Genomic DNA, 19,303 nt, shown 5'->3' with positions numbered 1-19,303 from the left:
CCTTGACCTTAACCATCTCTTCCCTGAACAGCAGGCGGCCATCAGGCACCTATGTACACCCACCCTGTTCAAGGAGCAGCCCGGACACACTCAGCTCGTCAGTCATCACGTTACCCTGTGTGAGGGGGCGGCTCCTCGCCGCATGAGTTACAGGATACCGGAACGACTTCTGGTCGGGCTGCGGAAGGAAACTGACCAGATGCTGGCCCTGGGGATCATAGAACCATCACATAGTGAGTGGTGTAGTCCGATAGTCCTAGTTCCGAAGAAGGACGGTAGTCTTCGGTTCTGTGTTGATTTTAGATATTTAAATTCAGTGTCAAAGTTTGATTCCTATCCTACTCCTAGAATTGATGATATCATTGATTCCCTTGGTTCAGCAAGATGGGTGACAACATTGGATTTGGCAAAGGGATACTGGCAAGTCCCATTGAGTGACTCGACCAGAGAACTCACTGCGTTCCGTACCCCTTGGGGCTTGTTCCAGTTTTCAGTTATGCCGTTTGGGCTCCATGGCGCCGCTGCAACCTTTCAAAGACTGATGAATCAGGTGCTGGAGGGTACGCAGGGGTACGCGGCCGCTTATCTTGATGATGTAATCGTGTACAGTGCGTCTTGGGCGGACCATCTGCAACACTTGAGTGAAGTCTTCAAGAGGATTGAGAGGGCAGGCCTTACTATCAACCCGGCTAAGTGTACCATCGCTGAGAAGGAGGCGGAGTACCTGGGGTATGTTATTGGGGGTGGAGTGGTCAGGCCGCAGGTGCAGAAGTTGGAGGCTATCCAGCAGTGTCCTTTACCCCAGACTAAGACCCAGGTACGGTCTTTTCTAGGCATGGCTGGCTGGTACAGGAGGTTTGTGCCAAACTTCGCTGATAGGGCAGCCGCCCTTATAGACTTGACCCGGAAAAGTTCCCCAGTGCATGTTCAGTGGACTGAGCCAGCTAAGAAGGCTTTTGAGGACATTCGGAGCGCCTTTTGTAATGAACCTGTTTTGTATTGTCCTAACTTTGGAAAGACATTTGTTTTGCAGACAGATGCTTCCGATACAGGTTTGGGGGCGGTGCTCCTGCAAGGTGACCTAGGTGAGAGACACCCAGTGGCGTACATCAGCCGGAAGCTCTACCCGAGGGAGGTGCGGTACTCAACCATCGAAAAGGAGTGCCTGGCGGTGAAGTGGGCCCTCGACGCCTTCAGGTACTACCTCCTCGGCCGTGAGTTCCGGTTGGAGACGGACCACCGGCCCTTGCAGTGGATGGACCGCATGCGTGACTCCAATGCGAGAATTACCAGGTGGTACTTGGCCATGCAACCGTTCCGTTTCACCGTCCACCATATTCCTGGGAGGGATAACGCCATTGCTGATTTCCTCTCCCGCCTGCCGACGTGAGACAAGAGGTGGGGGGGTGTGTGACGGTCGTGGATGGACCGCACATTTCCTCCATCTTTTTCCTTTTATTTCACACACACACACACACACGTATACGCACATGCTCATACGTTTGCTCACATGCTGACGTTGGCGTTCAGTTCCCCAAAGGCGCTGGATGAAAGTGCTGCCCAGAAACGCTATGAGCTAATCGGCAACCGAGAGACTTTTGTCCCGCTATGGACTGCGGCAGAACGAACGAAATATTTAAAATGAAAAGAGGACGCTAGACAAATTGTTTCCAATGCTTGTCTTTTATTGTGCTTACAAAGTTATTGGTGTTTCTTTTAAGTACAAAAAGAGAAAATAACGAGAGTTCATACCACTGATTGTTCTTCAGGGGCGACGGACTTGCGGGCGGCAAAAAGGGGTCGGCGAGGAACAAAGGCCTGTTTATTTGTTCCGGCCGGAAACGGTCCAGTTCAGCTTGCCGAAATGTCAGGGGGTTGATGGAGATGGGTTGTGGTTGAATGGTCGTTTCTTAAATGTTGGCTGCAATGTTAGATTTGGATTTTCATTCATGTAAATTGTGTTGTAAATTGTGTGTAATGTTTTACTGATGCATCAGAGTATGTCTAATGTATGTTTGGTCAGGTGAATGTTAAGTGTTCCCCTATTGTGTAGGAATGGTGCTGGCCACCTTCTTTATATGTGTAGTCTGAGTCCTATGTAGGGGGAAAGCATTTGATCTTGTATAGGGAGCGCCCCTCTTTTTGAATTCTGCTGCCATAGTGGTTTCTGACTCTTGGAGAGAGACTCAGCAAGTTGAGATTTTTGAATAGTGTGTTTCTTTTGAGATGTTGATGCTTGATTATTGTTATTATTATTTTTGAGTAATTATTTGCACAAATATTCACTTTCTAAAGAAAAATAATAAAAAGAAGAGAAAAAGAGAATTTTTGCTTGGGCTTTGTGCTCCCTCTGCTATCTTGGCCTGATCCACTTTGCATTTTTTGCAAGTGCTCGTCCAATCCTTCACAATGAGTTAGAAGCCGCTAAGCTGGAAGGCTACCTCCCTGGCCTTAGCTACTTGGACACTGCACGTGGTGTCGCTCCTATAGTGGAAAAATTACCATACAACCTCCAAGAGCGATGGCTTAAACAGGGCTTCAAGTACAAGAGCACTCATGGTGTAACCTTCCCTCCATTCTCCTTCTTTTGTGAGTTCGTCTACGATGAGGCACGAGCACGCAATGATCCAGGTTTCAGGTTGCAAACTGGTAACACAGAGTACCTAAAGCAAGGCGCCGCTGATAAGAAACCACAGAAGAGTCTAGTGTTTGCCCACAAGACAGATATATCACAAGAGAAAGACAAGAAAGAAGTTTCAGGACACCAAGCTGGCGATGTAGAGAAGCAGTGTCCCCTTCACAAGAAACCGCATCCTCTCAAGCGCTGCAGAGAGTTTCGCAGCAAATCCTTAGAGGAACGTAAAGCCCTCTTGAAGGACATTGGTGCCTGTTTTAGATGTTGCTCCTCAACAAGTCACATGGCCAAAGAGTGCACTGCAGTCATTAGGTGTAGGGAGTGTGATAGTACGAATCACGTCTCAGCTCTCCATCCTGGACCGCCATATTCACCATCTAGGCATGGCGGGGAGAGCGCAGGAGTAACACCGCCACTAACTGTCGAGTCAAGCTGCACTGAGGTGTGTGGAGAGGGTCAAAGTCCACGGTCCTGCTCCAAGATCTGTTTGGTAAAGATCTTTCCTGAAGCACACCCAGAGAAAGTGACAAGAGCTTACGTGGTTCTAGATGACCAAAGTAACCGGTCTCTCGCGAGACCTGACTTCTTTGACATGTACAACATCAAGGGATCAGACCTACCCTTCACACTGCGTACATGTGCTGGAACAACCGAGATGACAGGTAGAAGAGCCACAGGGTTCATTGTGCAGTCACTAGATGGAACTACAATGCTCACCTTGCCCACGTTAATCGAGTGCAGCAACATTCCAAGCGACCGGACCGAGATCCCAACTCCTGAGGTGGCTCTATACCACCCTCACCTCAAACCCATAGCACACTCTATCCCACCACTAGATCCTGAAGCCAAGATCCTCCTGTTGCTGGGCCGTGACTTACTAAGAGTCCACAAAGTAAGGGAGCAGCGGAATGGTCCTCATGATACGCCGTATGCCCAGAGAGTGGACCTGGGATGGGTCATTGTAGGTGATGTCTGCTTAGGAAGCACTCACAGGCCTGCAGCTATTCAAACTTACCGCACCAACATTCTTGAGAACAAACGACCTTCCTTCTTTAGACCCTGTCCTAACAGGCTTCGCGTCAAGGAGAAGTTTGGGTCCCTGTTCGAGCAGACAGCCACTCCAGACATTCACAGATCTTTAGAGTGTTCACTAGGAAGCACAATTTTTGAGACAACCAAAGATGATGACAAGATAGGGCTCTCTGTGGAAGACAGACTGTTCCTAGAGCTTATGGATAAAGAGATGTTCATGGACAATACAAACAGCTGGGTTGCTCCACTTCCATTCAGAACACCTCGCGAACGCCTACCTCATAGTCGCGACCAGGCACTCACAAGGTTAGCTTCTGTCCAACGCACTCTGGAGAAAAAACCTGAAATGAAGAAACACTTTGTCGCCTTCATGCAGAACACCTTCGACCGTGACCATGCTGAGCAGGCTCCTCCTCTCCCAGCTGGGAAAGAGTGCTGGTATTTACCTCTCTTTGGAGTTTACCACCCGCAGAAACCTGGCCAAATCAGGGTGGTTTTTGATTCAAGTGCGAAGAGCCATGGCGTTTCACTCAATGACGTCCTGCTGTCTGGACCCGACCTAAATAACAGCTTGGTCGGTGTTTTGTTGCGGTTCAGACGTGAAGCTGTTGCTGTGACCGTGGACATAGAACAGATGTTTCACAGTTTTGTTGTCAGGGAAGACCACCGAGATTTCCTGCGGTTCTTCTGGCACAAGCACAATGATCCTGCCAATGACCTCTGTGAGTATCGCATGAAAGTTCATATATTTGGCAACAGCCCTTCTCCTTCAGTTGCCATATACGGGCTTCGACGCGCTGCAGCTCACGGCGAAGAGGAATTTGGCTCAGATACGCGCTGCTTCACGGAGAGAGAGTTCTATGTAGATGATGGGCTTCTTTCACGACCCACAGCCGGTGAGGCGATCGATCTATTGAAACGGACACAGAAAATGCTTGCCATATCCAACATCCGTCTCCACAAAGTAGCATCCAACAGCAAGGAAGTCATGGAAGCATTTCCTGCCGATGATCGTGCAAAAGAGCTCAGAGAACTCAACCTAGATGATGATGCAACACCTATTCAACGAAGCCTAGGCCTAAGGTGGAACTTAACCGAAGACACTTTCACCTTCCAAGTGACCAACACAGCCAAACCCTACACACGGAGAGGTGTCCTAGCCACCATCAACGGTCTATTCGATCCACTGGGGTTTGCTGCACCAGTCACAATTCAGGGAAAGATGCTGCTCAGAGAACTCTCAAGCAAGACTTTGGACTGGGACTCTCCTCTTCCTGCAGACAGGGAGGCTGGATGGAGTGCATGGAGAGATTCTCTCAGTGATCTTCAGCAGTTACAGATTCGAAGACCTTATGCTGCTACCTCAGTTTCAATGGCTACAAGGAAAGAGCTACATGTTTTCTCTGATGCTTCGGTGAAAGCTATTGCAGCTGTTGCCTACCTCAAAGTTATTGATGTAGAAGACAATCCTCACGTCGGGTTTGTACTGGGCAAAGCAAAACTAGCTCCACAGTCTGCGCACACCGTCCCCAGATTAGAACTGGGTGCTGCTGTTCTAGCTGTGGAAATTGCAGAAGTTATCACCAGTGAATTGGACATTGAACTGAATGCTGTTGAATTCTACACAGACAGTCGTGTAGTCCTTGGATACATTAGTAACCAGACTAGGAGGTTCTATGTTTATGTTGGCAACAGGGTGCAACGTATCAGAAGATCGTCAGCACCCAAGCAGTGGCACTATGTCCCCACCAACTGTAACCCAGCTGACATAGGCACCCGGTCTGTGTCTGCAGCCATGTTGAGTGACAGCGATTGGCTAAAGGGGCCTGCCTTCTTGTCACATGCCAACAGAGACACAGACACGGAAGCCTATGAACTCATTGACCCTGATGTGGATGTGGAGGTACGAGCAACAGTTACTCACCTGCTCACCAATCGACCTCAGCTTGGATGTCAGAGGTTTGAACGGTTTTCTTCATGGAAGAAGCTAATCAGGGCCATGAGCTTGCTAGTCCACAACATCAGATCCATCAAGAACAAAGCCCAAGATCAGACATGCCGTCCATGGCATTACTGCAAGCAGCCACGCAGCGTTGAAGAGCTAGCAAAGGCAGAAAAGGCAATCATCAAAAGTGTGCAAGAGGAAGCCTTCAAGGAAGAACTTACCTGCATAGCCGGCGGAAAAGACATCCCCACACACAGTCCTCAGTACAAACTTAGTCCCTACTGTGATGAAGAAGGAATGCTGAGAATAGGAGGACGGCTCAGACATGGCGATCTAGAGTATAAGGAGAAACATCCTCTTGTTCTTCCAGGGGGTCACGTTGCAAAACTACTTGTAGGGCACTATCACCAGCAAGTGATGCACCAGGGCAGAGTCTTCACAGAGGGAGCAGTGCGTTCTGCTGGATATTGGATCATTGGAGCAAGAAGATTGATTAAGCATGTCCTGCACAACTGCATCATCTGCAGAAAACTTAGAGGCAGAACAAACACTCAGCTGATGGCAGACCTACCACCCGATCGCTTGAGCATGGAACCTCCCTTCACCTTTGTGGGTCTAGATGTGTTCGGTCCTTGGTCAGTTGTCACACGGCGCACCAGGGGGGGGCATGCAAACAGCAAGCGGTGGGCTGTCCTTTTCACGTGTCTTAGTACACGCGCCATCCACATTGAGCTGATTGAGTCGATGGACTCCTCCAGTTTTATTAATGCCTTCCGGAGGTTCACCAGCTTGCGCGGACCTGCCAAACAGATACGATCAGACTGTGGTACCAATTTTGTTGGCGCTTGTCGGGAGCTGGGGTTTCTGCAGACAGACCCGAACATGTCCAACATCAGAAGGTACCTCGGAGAAGAAGGTTGCACGTGGGTCTTTAACCCGCCTCATTCCTCTCACATGGGAGGCAGCTGGGAGAGAATGATAGGGATATCTAGACGCATCCTAGATGCAATGCTTCTCCAGTCCAGCCGTGTTCAATTGACACATGAGGTGCTTTCCACTCTTATGGCAGAGATAACGGCCATTATCAATGCCAGACCACTTTCCCCTATCACGACAGACCCAGACTCACCTTTCCTGCTTACACCAGCGATGCTCCTCACCCAAAAGATCTGCGTTCCTCCTCCTTTCCCAGGTGGTTCAGACGGAAAAGATCTGCACAGGCAGCAATGGAGGCAGGTGCAGCACCTTGCGGATGTGTTTTGGAACAGATGGAGACGGGAGTATCTAGGGACGCTTCAAAGCCGGGGAAAGTGGCAGACCGACCGTCCGAACCTTCAAGTTGGAGATTTAGTGCTGCTAAAAGACCAGCAAGTAAATCGTAACGAATGGCCAATGGGACTCATCAACGACACCTTTCCAGACAAAGATGGTAAGGTCAGAAAAGTCGAGGTCAAGATATTCAAGAATGGAGCAACTAAGACCTACCAAAGACCTGTATCTGAAACAGTGCTTCTCATGTCTCACAATGATCTAGAGTCACAGGACAGTGTTTAGAGACCCTAATTGTGTGTTCACGTAATATATAGTGTGCAATTGTAGTGGTATCCCACAATACCAGACGGGGAGTGTCATGACATGGAAATGTTTGGGGTTCTGACGCCACCCTGGTGTCTTCTAGTAAAAAATCCATTATTAAGCCTACCTTCAACTGATGGAACTTTCTGTGATGTCATTTCTAGCTCGAGAAGAAGTTCGTTTTTTTCAGTTAATTTAAACCATCACAAAGTGAAGAGGTGCTCATCCTTATAAGCCGTTCTTGCCCTTGAGAAGGCTTTGCTTGTAAGTGGATATTGTTTATAGTTTTATGTAAAATGACCAATTCATGCCTTTATGAGTCTATATTGTTTGTGTATAGATAGAATGCCTGACGATTTTCGGCAAGTCATGTAGAGCTAACTAGTATGTTCGTTTCTGTATGTAATTCGTATGCCACTGAAAATGTATGTAAGAAGATGCAGCGAACACACTTCTATGTACATTTCTGTTTGTTTGTTTAGTTTTACGAGAGTGAAGGAAGAATTCTATGTATCTGAAGATTGAAGTAAACGTTCAAAACTCGCTTCTGCCTCAGAAATTCTTTCCATCGTTAGCTGTCTGTCTAGTCAAGTGAATGGGCGCCTGACGAGGACAGAACAGTGCTGTTTAGGACACAGCCTTACTGTCCAACATTAATGTTAGTCTTGTCTAGTCAGCAAACCAACATATATTTTTTGTCATTTCATTTTAGCATGCCACCAAAGAAAAAAATAAAACCACAGGACACGACACTCCTGAGTTTTTTTTTAAAGAGTGGAAATAGTTTAAGCATACAACAGAGTTTAGAAATAATAATAATAATAATCAAACCTGTTATATTATTTTAAATATTATATATCACCTTATTATGAGAGTACTGTTACAAAGATACAGTAACTGCAGAAGCTGCAGAGATCATTCGTGCTTTGCCTTCAGAGGTACATGGATTATTTGGGCAAGTGGAAGCTCTGGTTGCTTTTAGTAGTCTATGTTTCATCCTCTGAGGCAGAGAGAAGTTTTTTGGTTATATCTGAATATAATCCATACATTGCATGCATAATTTATTTAAAGTTTGTGGACAACAGTATCATGTTGTATTTTGTTTATTATTTGCAATTTACCGTAATTCCACAAATGTTCTATGTCACTATACATACAGTGATTAACTACCTTACCTACAGTGGAATCAGTTTATATAAATATTTTAGAGGATAAGGTGAGCTCTTTGATTTGATAGCAAATGTGTCATCCCCCCCATGTCAAACCCGCTCCTAACGCCCTTGCGTAATGGTAATCGCCGTATCCCCATGCCAGGGGCGGACTGGCATACATTGCTACCGGGGATTTCCCCGGTGGGCCGATGGGTTAGTGGGCCGGTGGGCCGCCGGTGGTTTAACTCAGCCCGTGGAGGAGCCACTGCCGCGCACTGCGGCCCCGGCCCGTAGTCACGCTGCTGTTTAACGGTGTTATTACCTCCCCCGCTCCAGTCAGACTAACCTGCTCAGCGCGGCCGCGGTCTGAGCCTGTAAACACATGAACGAGTTGGACCGCGGCCGCGGACTGGGCCAGCTGGTGCGGGCTGACAGTATGCAGCGGAGATCAGAAAAAAACCAACTTGTCCCAGAAAATACGGGCCGGACTACGAAAACATACAGCAGTTTAAATTGTAGATAACATGTTATTTTAAATGTACTGCGCCTCTGCAACGTCTAAGGCAAATTACCTTAACACGGTTAACACGGACGCAAGTGGCGGTCTTCAAGGCAGAGCACTGTGCACTGTTTTTTTAAAGCTATTGAAATTCTTAGATTAAAACTAACCACCACAAATAGGTAAGAGGAAGAAATACCCACGTTAGAGTCGTAGGTTGTTCTTTAGGATGCACTTTGCGTAAAACAACTTGTTTGGTTGTCTTATGGTGGACTATTTAACAACTTGTTTGGTGGTCTTATAGTGGACTATTTAAAAGCCACTATGTGGCTTTGTAATCATATTATTGCTGGAATTAATATTGTCCATATGACAATAAACGCCGTCATATACACTACGTGCCATGTATAGATTCATATACAGTATACACACACACACACACACACACATATATATATATATATATATATATATATATATATATATATATATATATATATATATAGTGGGCCAGTCTGTCAGGAACTCCCGGGCCACTTTTTCTCCCCAGTCCGCCCCTGCCCCATGCCATCACCTGTCATAACCCCCCACCCACTGGTCTTCTCACCTTTTTAACCCCTGACCCATTTTCATGCCTGACACAAGGAATCCGGCCATTTAAGGGAGCACAGAACATGGAGGTGCGAGTCGCAACCTGAACGCGACATCCTCGTTTTGCTTCCTCCACTACAGCAGTATCACAACCTGAGTCATCGTGAGGGGAATTGTGTGGTGTGTTAGCACTGGGTTAGCAGTGATGGCTTAGTTACATTGAAAAAGTAATCCTATTTCCGATTTTTGATCAATGTTTTAAAAAGTAACCCAGATAGCAAACGAACGTTGAATCAACGTTGATTCACCGTTGTCTTGCTCAACGTATAAATGTTGAATCAACGTTGAAATGTGACGTTGATTCAACGCTAAAGTGCACATATGGTTCTATGTTGATTCAACGTTCATTTGCTATCTGGGAACTTATCCGTTACTGATTACTTTATTTTAAAAGTAACTACGTTAGATTACAAGTTACTTTAGTCATTACCATTACATTCAGCAGCAAAATGAGAATTTCCAATACTCACTTTATTGGAAGTGCATTTTTAACAGTAATAACGTATCTCCTGACATTACGTCTGTTTCAGTGTGCGGTATTATTTGTAAATGTATTTGTTAATGTAGTCAGAGCCGGCCCTGACCAATGTGGTGCCCATGCAGCATCATCAATTATTGGGTTGTATTAAAGAAACAAATAAAAAGCAGATGAATTATAAATATTACCGTATAACAAGAAATAAATATAAAGGTGTTGCACAAAAATGTTATAACTATTTTCCAAAAAAGTAGTGCAGAGAACAACTTGTACACAAAAACAACCACTTTTCTGAAGCATATAATTATGTGACTCTCTGTAATCAGGTGAATGACTTGGCTGTTTTAATGAATTGTGCACTAACAGAGTTAAATCTATGATAATTCCTTCTCCATGGATAAATGATGAAATCAAAGCTCTGAAAAAAAAACGTAGGCAAGCTGAACAATCGAAATTGCAGGTTCATTATCTTTATTTAAAAGGCTTACTAACAGCTTTTAAAATATGTGTTAGATATGCAAGAGGAGTTTATTTTAAAAACTTGATTGCTGCTAATAAGCACAATGCCAGATTTTTGTTCTCTACCATTGACCGACTGATAAATGGGGCCCCTTTTACTAGTCCAGCCTCCAACATTAATTGTGGAAAGTTTCTAGATTTTTTGTAAATAAAGTTAGCGAGTTAAGAGCTAGTATTGTTCTGCCACTCAGTAGTTCAATGGTTCTTCCTCCTCCTTGTAATCTGGTTCTCTTTAATCAATTTGAGCCAATTTCTCTGGAGGACTTAGTTTCCGTTGTGCAAGGCCTGCATCCTTCCTCTTCCCCATTTGATGTTATGCCATTAAAAAAAAATTAAGATTTAAAAAAAGATTTTGGAAAAGACAGCATCAGTTCAACATTTCCAGAATGGCATTTTCCTTAAAAAAAAAACTATGTTTCAATCTGGGTTTTGCCCAAAACATAGTATTGAGACCGCTCTCTTGAGAGTCTTAAATGAACTTTTAATGCACGCTGACTTAGGTGAGGTATCGCTCTTAATTCTTTTGGACATCAGCGCAGCTTTTAACAGCATGAAGACAATGTTAAGTATGTTAACTGATATAGCTGATAATGGTTGTTCCCAGAAAAGCCAATAGTTCAGTAAGGACAGCAGATGTAGATGTAGATGATCTTCACAGATGAAACAGTTAAAAAATCAATTGATTCCTATAGGAGGATGGAGGGATGAAAAAGAAAGAATAAAAAATTTGTTTAACACCACATAAGACCATATTTAGTATATTTACAGTTGAGTCAGTACAGCAGATTTAGTTGTTCTATCTATACATCTAATGGAGTTATAAAACCAAAGGAATCATGGGATGATGGAGGGATGAATGAATTGATAAAAAAGGGCAGATAGACAAATGGCATCGATATGAAATGCAGCTTACTGCTAGGTATCAGCTACTGATCAATGCATCTTGAAAATTAAGGCAGTTAGAAAACCAATGGTTTATTATGAGAGGATGGAGGGATGAATGAAATGATAGAAGGGGAGCATAAACAAATGGCATCGATATGATATTCAATGTAGTGCTAGGAATCAGGCAGTGAGTCATTTCACCAAGTTTGATCACTGTATCTTGAAAATTAAGAAATTTTTAAAAGCATTGCATTCCTATGGGAGGATGGAGGGATGAATGAAGTGATAGAATGGGAGGGTAGACAAATGTCATCAATATGATATTCAGTGTAGTGTTAGGAATCAGCTAGTGAGTCATTTCACCAAGTTTGATCATTGCATCTTGAAATTTAAGGGATTTGTAAAATCAATGGTTTTCAATGGGAGGATGGAGGGATGAAAAAAGAATCAATAGAAGAAAATAAAAGGCTGTTTTATGCCATATGAGACCATATTTTAAATTGTAAATGTGTAAATATATATATTTGTAATATATATATATAAATATATAAATATATATATATAAATATATATATGATGTTTGTCCACGCACGCGCCAGTCACCTAAACACCGGCTGGTTTGCCGCCAAACCTGTTAGCGAAACTGTATGGGATTTAAACAGGCATGAAAATCTGTCACCTTTCGGCGAAATTCGCCGTTTTGAAGTTGAAAAGGGTGACCTACGCGAATCGTTTAGATCCGAGGAGTTGTTTGTGGTGCGGGGGTTCGGGAGATTTACATTTATATATATATATATATATATATATATATATATATATATATATATATATATTTTAATTATCATATTGACTTAATAAGCAAACAGAGCATTTCCGAAATCGGCTATTTCAATGGCACAGTTGGCCACCCAAAAATTAAACCACAGAAAAAGCGGAAACTATTTAAAAACTTTTTTTTCTAAAAGTGCGTTTTGGCAGCGTTCACAATTCACGCGCTGTGTTTGTAGTTAGCAACTTGTCAGGCGCTCTCTGGGTCTTTCGCTTTCTTAAGGCTTGTGTTGAGATGTTCAGAAATATCCCGCACTCATAGCGTCACTGACCCGAGCTCTCGCCTCGCTGCAGCGGCGGGTAGTTTGCGCCCGCGAGGTCTGTGATGAGAGCAATGAATAGCCAACCATATGACCATATATATGACAATAAAATAGCTTTATTGTAATGGGCTGTTATGGTAACAGACTAGGAGGGTTAGCTAACGTTAGGTTAGCTAACGTTTATATTAACGCTTGTCAGCAAGCTCTCTGAAACGTCAAGTTACATTACTCTCTGGCCACGTCCCAAACTGCAGACTGCTACTACACTTAATGTGTAAAAAATAAAATATAATAAATAAAACAAATAAACAAACGAATAAATAAAAGGACACCATGGTTTGAAGTGCTTTCAGTAGTGCAGTATGTAATGTTCCAGAGTGTGCTGTATTCTGCTCCCCTTGTGTGTGTCTAACACAATTCAGCAGTAAGCCTAACTCCAGTTGAATTAATACGTGAGTCAGGATGTAGCTTCCTTAGCTCCACTTTATTTTGATGAACCACGTACACGTTAACATGGAGTAAAACTGTAGGACAGAAATAAAACAGCTACCTTTAGCTTAGCATTGTTAAAAGGAGGTTAAACGCAAAATCAAAATGCTACGTTTGTCCCTTTAGCTAGGTTGCATTGAAATGACCCGAACATGAACACATAGGCCTCGCACAATGATCAAATCTCACATTTACTGCAAACATTCTCCACGAATAAGACTCAAATAAATTCTACTTCAGAATATTAAATCAAAACTTACAGACGGTGGTGTCGATGGCATAAACAGAAAGCAGACTGCAGCGGATGATATTGTTTACGTGTCGCTGACTAAACAGAAACTAAAGAAAATGGCAGACTCCCCGTTACGTGCCCAAGCCGCCCTTCAAAATAAAAGGCTCGATGTACTGAGAGTAAATTAACATTGAACACTTGTCTTATAACAGATTAAAGGGCAGAACACTCCCCGCCTGGCATCTGTTAAGATGCCACATAGCAATACTTAAACCATAAACTTGTAAACATATCAGTCCCCATTCTTTAGAAGCATCACAACCTCTGTAACAGGCCTGAGAAGCTTTTTGGCAGCTCCATCCTTGATGACCTTGACCTCGATCCTTCGGACCTTGCCATCACTACCTGGGAAGGTGTCTGTTATGAGAGCCAACGGCCAATCATTGCGGCATGTGCGATCATCCTTCAACAAAACAACATCACCCTTCGTGATGTTGGGACTCGACTCTTGCCATTTGTGGCGGAGTTGTAGTATGTGCAGGTATTCGCGTTTCCAACGATTCCAGAATTCGTCAGCCAATCTTTGAACTTGGCGCCACTGTTGCTTATACAGGTCCTTCTCAGTGAATATCCCTGGAGGAGGTAAAACACTCTGCTTCTGAGTGAGAAGCATTGTTGGGGTAAGTATCTGTGGAACATCTGGATCTGAGGAGACAGAAACTAGAGGTCTTGAGTTAATGATGGCTGTTACCTCTGCCATCAGAGTGCACAGGACTTCATGAGACAAAGTGGAGGAAGGAGTACGCATCAACATTGAGTCTAAGATTCTCCTCGCAATTCCCACCATGCGTTCCCACACACCACCCATGTGCGAAGAGTGAGGTGGGTTAAAACGCCATGTGCATCCTTGATTGCTTGTGTACCTCTGGACTTCTGATTCGGTCACCACCTTATGGAACTCCAGCTCTCTGCAAGCACCGATGAAATTTGTCCCACAGTCGGAGTGTAGCTGTTTGGAAGGACCACGGATGGCAAAGAATCTTCTTAAGGCATTGATGAATGAAGAAGTGTCTAAAGAATCAATGACTTCTATGTGGACCGCACGCGTGCTCATGCAGGTGAAGAGTACGGCCCAGCGCTTACTCTGAGCCATCCCTCCTCTTGTGCGCCTTGCTGTCACAATCCAAGGACCGAAAACATCCAGACCAGTGTAGGTAAAAGGTGGCGAAGTGCTCAGTCGTTCCGGCGGGAGGTCTGACATAATTTGTTTCTCTCCTTTTTTACGGAGCCTTCGGCAGATGACACATGCATGAAGAACAGCACTTATGCAGCGCTTGCCACCAAGTAGCCATATACCAGCAGCTCGAACGGCGCCTTCAGTGATTGTCCGACCTTGATGCTCAACCTGCTCATGATGGTGTCTGATGAGCAACGTGGACACATGGCATTTTCCTAAAAGAATAACTGGATGCCTTTCTCTGTCGCTTAAATCGGCAAGCTCAAGCCTGCCTCCAATCCTTAGTAGGCCTTCGGGATCTGCAGTCGGATTTAGCTTAACTAATGGGCTTCTTTTGGAAATTTCATCTCCAACCGATAGAACAGCTAATTCTTCAGAGAAGGAGGTCCGCTGTACAGCGAGAATAATTGCTGCCGTGGCCTTCGACAACTCATCAGTGGTAAAGGGTTTTGGACACCAGTGCCAACCATTACATCCTGTTGTCCTTCTGTCCTTCTTGAAAGAACGAACCACGTGAACAAGCGTGGCAACTGCTCTTTGTAAGGACTTCCAGGATGAGAATTTGGTAAACCTCTCAGGATCCAATTGGTTGACCTTTTGACTTGTGACACAGCTTGTTACTTGCGATCGGATTTCTACGTCAGAATCTGGATTGATGAGCTCAAAGGTCTCTAGCTGCTCAATAGTTGAGTGTGGTTTGCTTAAGAAAGCTGGACCGGTGAGCCAGCTGGTCCTAGTGAGCTTTGAGGCTTGGACTGACCTAGAAGCATGGTCGGCTGGGTTGTGTTCCGTAGGCACATACTTCCATTGGTTTGGTCCCGTAGACTGGCGGATTCTCTGAACCCTGTTGTGGACATACGCATAAAAGCGTTTTGACTGATTATGAATATAGCCCAGCACCACTTTACTGTCGCAGTAGAAGGTAACAGCATCAACTTGAATGTTGATCTCTTGAACAATGAGTTCGGCTATTTCTACGGCTAACACTGCCGCACAGAGTTCCAATCTGGGTATTGTTGGTTCATTTGGAGGTGCGAGTCTAGCTTTTCCGAAGACGAAACCCACATGTATCTGGCCGTTTTCGTCTGTAGTCTTCAGGTATACCACGGCGCCGATTGCTTTGGTTGAGGCGTCTGAGAAAACACATAACTCCTTCCGACTAGCATTGGAGCAAGAGGTACCAGTGTAGGTTCGAGGGATGTGAAGATGTTGCAATTCCTGTAGTGAATCTCTCCATGTCTCCCAAACCTCGGATTTGTCTTGAGGCAGCGGGCTGTCCCAGTCAGTTCCGTTCAGGGTGAGCTCCCTAAGCAACGACTTTCCTCGAATGGTCACGGGAGCAACGAAGCCGAGAGGATCGTAAAGGCTGTTTATGGTGGAGAGGACACCACGTTTCGTGAATGGCTTGTCTTTGATGGAGACTTGGAAGGTGAATATATCCCTTTTGACATCCCAACTCAATCCAAGGCTTCGGTGTGTGGTGGCTGAGTCTCCATCCAAGTAGAGATCTTTCATGTCCTTAGCATGATCTCCAGCTGGGAAAGCTCTTAAGACTTCAATGCTGTTGGATGCAATCTTGTGAAGTCTTAAGTTCGACTCTAAGAGCGATGCTTGGGTTTTTTGCAACAGGGAAGTTGCCTCGTCTTCTGTTGGTGTGGAAAAGAGACCGTCATCTACATAGAACTCTTGCTCTATGAAGCGTCTGGTGTCTGACCCGTACTGTCGCTCTCCCTTCTTTGCTGCTCTCCTTAGACAATACGTTGCCACGGCTGGAGAAGGGCTGTTGCCGAATACATGAACCCTCATCCTGTACTCAATGATGTCCTTACTGGGGTCATTATCTCGATACCAGAGGAAGCGTAAGTAGTCTCGGTGATCTTCTCTCACGACAAAGCAGTGAAACATCTGTTCGATGTCGGCCATGATTGCTACTCGCTCTCTTCTGAAACGAATGAGGACTCCCAAAAGACTGTTATTCAAGTCTGGTCCGCTGAGCAGCACGTTGTTTAGGGAGATGCCGTTGTATTGGGCGCTTGAGTCGAAGACAACCCTGATTTGGCCAGGTTTCCTCGGATGATAGACCCCAAACATTGGCAAGTACCAGCACTCTTTCCCTCTTGGCAGTAGGGATGCTGGCTCTGCATGACTGTTGTCAAATATCTTTTGCATAAAGGCAATAAACTGGCCTTTCATTTCTGGCTTACGCTCTAACGTGCGCTGTAGTGAAGAGAGGCGGTTCATTGCTTGCTCCCGATTGTTGGGCAAAGGCGGCCTGGGAAACTTGAATGGAAGGGGAGCCACCCAACTCTTTGCCTTGTCCTGGAAAACCTCATTGTCCATTATTTGCAAAAACTGTTCGTCTTCTATGGAAAAGGCGCGTTTGTCATCATCTGCCGTTCTCTTGAAGACTGTAAGGCCGAGTGAGTCTTTATCCACCACGGCAGTATGGCAACTGTGAAGTAGCCTATTGACTGGGCTAAAGTTGCCCGTTTGCTTGAGATGGACGTGGTTTCACAGGGTCTGAACAGTGAAGGTCTTCCATCTTCTAGTATGTTTGTCTTAAAGTTGTGGACAATGGGCTTATGGACCTTTCCCAAACACACATCACCTACCAATACCCACCCAAGGTCTAGCCTTTGTGCAAAAGGAGAATCACCTGGACTGCTTATCTGCTGTCTCACCTTGTGAACCCGGAGAATGTCCCTACCGAGCAGGAGAAGAATCTGCACCTCATTGTCCAGTGGGGGAATTTCACTGGCAAGGCTCTTCAGGTGCGGATAATGAAGAGCAGCCTCTGGCGTTGGTATTTCATCACGATTATCGGGTAAATCATCACATTCGATCAACGTTGGGAGCGGAAAGCTAACTCCATGATTCACGGCCTCTATTTGGTAGCCATTTGCTCTCCTGCCAGAGGCTGATGCTAAGCCAGCACAAGTCTTAAGGGTGTAGGGATATGAGCCTGCTTTGATTTTGAATAAGTTGAAAAACTCTGACCTGGCCAGAGATTTGTTGTTCTGGTCGTCAATCACAGCATACATTTTGATAGCTCGTTCAGGGTGCTCTATTGGGTAGACGTTGACCAGACATATCTTTGAACAGGATTTTGACTTGAAGCGATCGCCACAAACTTTAGTGCACAGAGGACTTACCTCTGGCCCTGGCGCATTACCTCTGTTTTCAGGCTCCCCGCCGTCATCTATCACGGGACTCGAAGTCTTCGCGAACCATTGAGGTGGACCAGGGTGAAGAGCCGTAATGTGCTTGTCGCTGTCGCATTCATCACATTTCAGCATGACTTTGCAGTCGCGGGCGAGATGAGTAGTGGACGAGCAGCATTTAAAACAAATTCCTTGGTCCCTCAAGTAAGCCTTGCGTTCTTCGATGGTTTTTAGTCTGAAGCCACGGCACTTCTTTAAGGGGTGAGGTTTGTTATGGATCGGACAATGCTTGGCCCCATCCTCCTTAGGCAGTGCTTAGTTTTGTGTAAGTCCGGTGGAGACTTTGGTCTTGTGCACTGAGACCGGGGTTCTGAAATTTATGTGATGCGGGGCTGGACTTTCTGTTGCAGCGCTGCTTCCAAGGAGGGCAAAGCTAGGATCATTTCTTGTTTTGGCTTGGTAGCAGATGAAGGAGGTGAAAAAGGAAAATGGAGGGTAACCGACCTTATAGTCCTCTTTATACTTAGACCCTTGAGTGATCCATTTTTCTTGCAGGTTGTATGGCAGCTTTTCCAGAATGGGTTTGACGCCACGAGCGGTGTCCAGGTATGCCAAGCCGGGTAAGAATCCATCCTCCTTTGCTGAGAGTAGCTCCATCAATAGATCCCCGAGCTCTCTTAACTTGCGATTATCTTTGTTTGTGATTTTAGGAAAGTTGTCCAGCTTCTTGAAGAGAGCACTTTCAATGACTTCTGGAGCGCCGTAATATTCATCCAGCCTGTCCCAGGTCATTCTAAGTGCAATGTTTGGGTCATCGATATGAACTGCTCTTAGGCGTTTGACGTATACTGAAGACTCCTTACCGAGCCATTTTGAGATTAAATCCAACTGTTCACTGGCAGTGAGATCCAAATCCTTAATGGTGTTTGAGAAGGCAGATTTCCAGGCTCTATAAGACTCTGGACGATCATCAAAGTGTGCCAAACCAGTGCTCACAAGCTCCTTGCGTGCCAAGTACTTCGCCATGTTCATCATTACTGAAGACTCTGGTGGGTTTGTGTGAGAGGTGTCAGAATACTGTGGAAAGGTTAACTTGGCATTTGGCCGAAGTATATTGCGCTTTGGTTCTTGTAACTGTCCTTCATTTTGAACTCGGAAGTGGTCATCCCTGGCTAGCTGGGCTGGCGTAGTTGGGAAGTGAGTGGTCCGATATGGGATAGGTGCATCTGAACTTGGTTGTGGTTGGGATGGTGGGGGCCAGCAGTCTTTCACCATATACTCGTCTTTAATAATGTGCTTAGTTAGTGGCTGTGGGTCGTTCTCGATGAGATACTCTGATGTCGGGGACGTGCTGACAGATTCAGTGCGTTGGTTAAGCTGCACAGTTTGGTCTTTGATGTAGTCACTTACACGCTCTTGTGTATTCTGCATCATACTCGAGAGGCTTTTCAAACTATGGTGTACCTCGGCCTCCAGTTCTGCTGCTGCTTCCAAGACCTCGGCTTGGGCTATAGCGGCTGCAGCTTCTTTTTCAAGGTTCAGTGCTTCAAGATTGGCTTCTAGTCTTGCTTTGTCAACTTTAATGCTGATCTCTCTCTGAGCGAATGAAACGCGTGCACGAGCAGCTTCTGCATTGGCCCTAGCGTGCGCTGCCGCGGCACTGACCGATGACGTACTTGAGCGTTTCGTACTTGAACCAGCACTTTTATGGCTTTTGACTGAT

General features: G+C 45.3%; 2 protein-coding genes across 2 annotated transcripts; one reads left to right on the top strand and one right to left on the bottom strand.

Moving 5' to 3' along the window:
• The first annotated feature begins 2,346 nt into the window (after window positions 1–2,346).
• LOC143511631 (uncharacterized) lies at window positions 2,347–7,793 on the top strand. Its single transcript, XM_077001244.1, has 2 exons — window positions 2,347–7,451; window positions 7,763–7,793. The coding sequence occupies exon 1, from the start codon at window positions 2,919–2,921 to the stop codon at window positions 7,164–7,166; it is 4,248 nt and encodes a 1,415-aa protein (XP_076857359.1). The 5' UTR covers window positions 2,347–2,918; the 3' UTR covers window positions 7,167–7,451; window positions 7,763–7,793.
• Window positions 7,794–12,926: 5,133 nt separating this feature from the next.
• Window positions 12,927–16,762, bottom strand: LOC143511532 (uncharacterized). Its single transcript, XM_077001160.1, has 2 exons — window positions 13,211–16,762; window positions 12,927–12,985 (listed from the first exon to the last, which is right to left on the bottom strand). Exon 1 carries the CDS (start codon window positions 16,757–16,759, stop codon window positions 13,475–13,477), a length of 3,285 nt encoding a protein of 1,094 aa, XP_076857275.1. The 5' UTR covers window positions 16,760–16,762; the 3' UTR covers window positions 12,927–12,985; window positions 13,211–13,474.
• Window positions 16,763–19,303: the final 2,541 nt, after the last annotated feature.

Source organism: Brachyhypopomus gauderio, chromosome 1, assembly GCF_052324685.1.
Source record: "Brachyhypopomus gauderio isolate BG-103 chromosome 1, BGAUD_0.2, whole genome shotgun sequence".
Lineage (NCBI taxonomy): Eukaryota > Metazoa > Chordata > Actinopteri > Gymnotiformes > Hypopomidae > Brachyhypopomus > Brachyhypopomus gauderio.
This window is presented reverse-complemented; position numbering and strand designations above follow the sequence as displayed.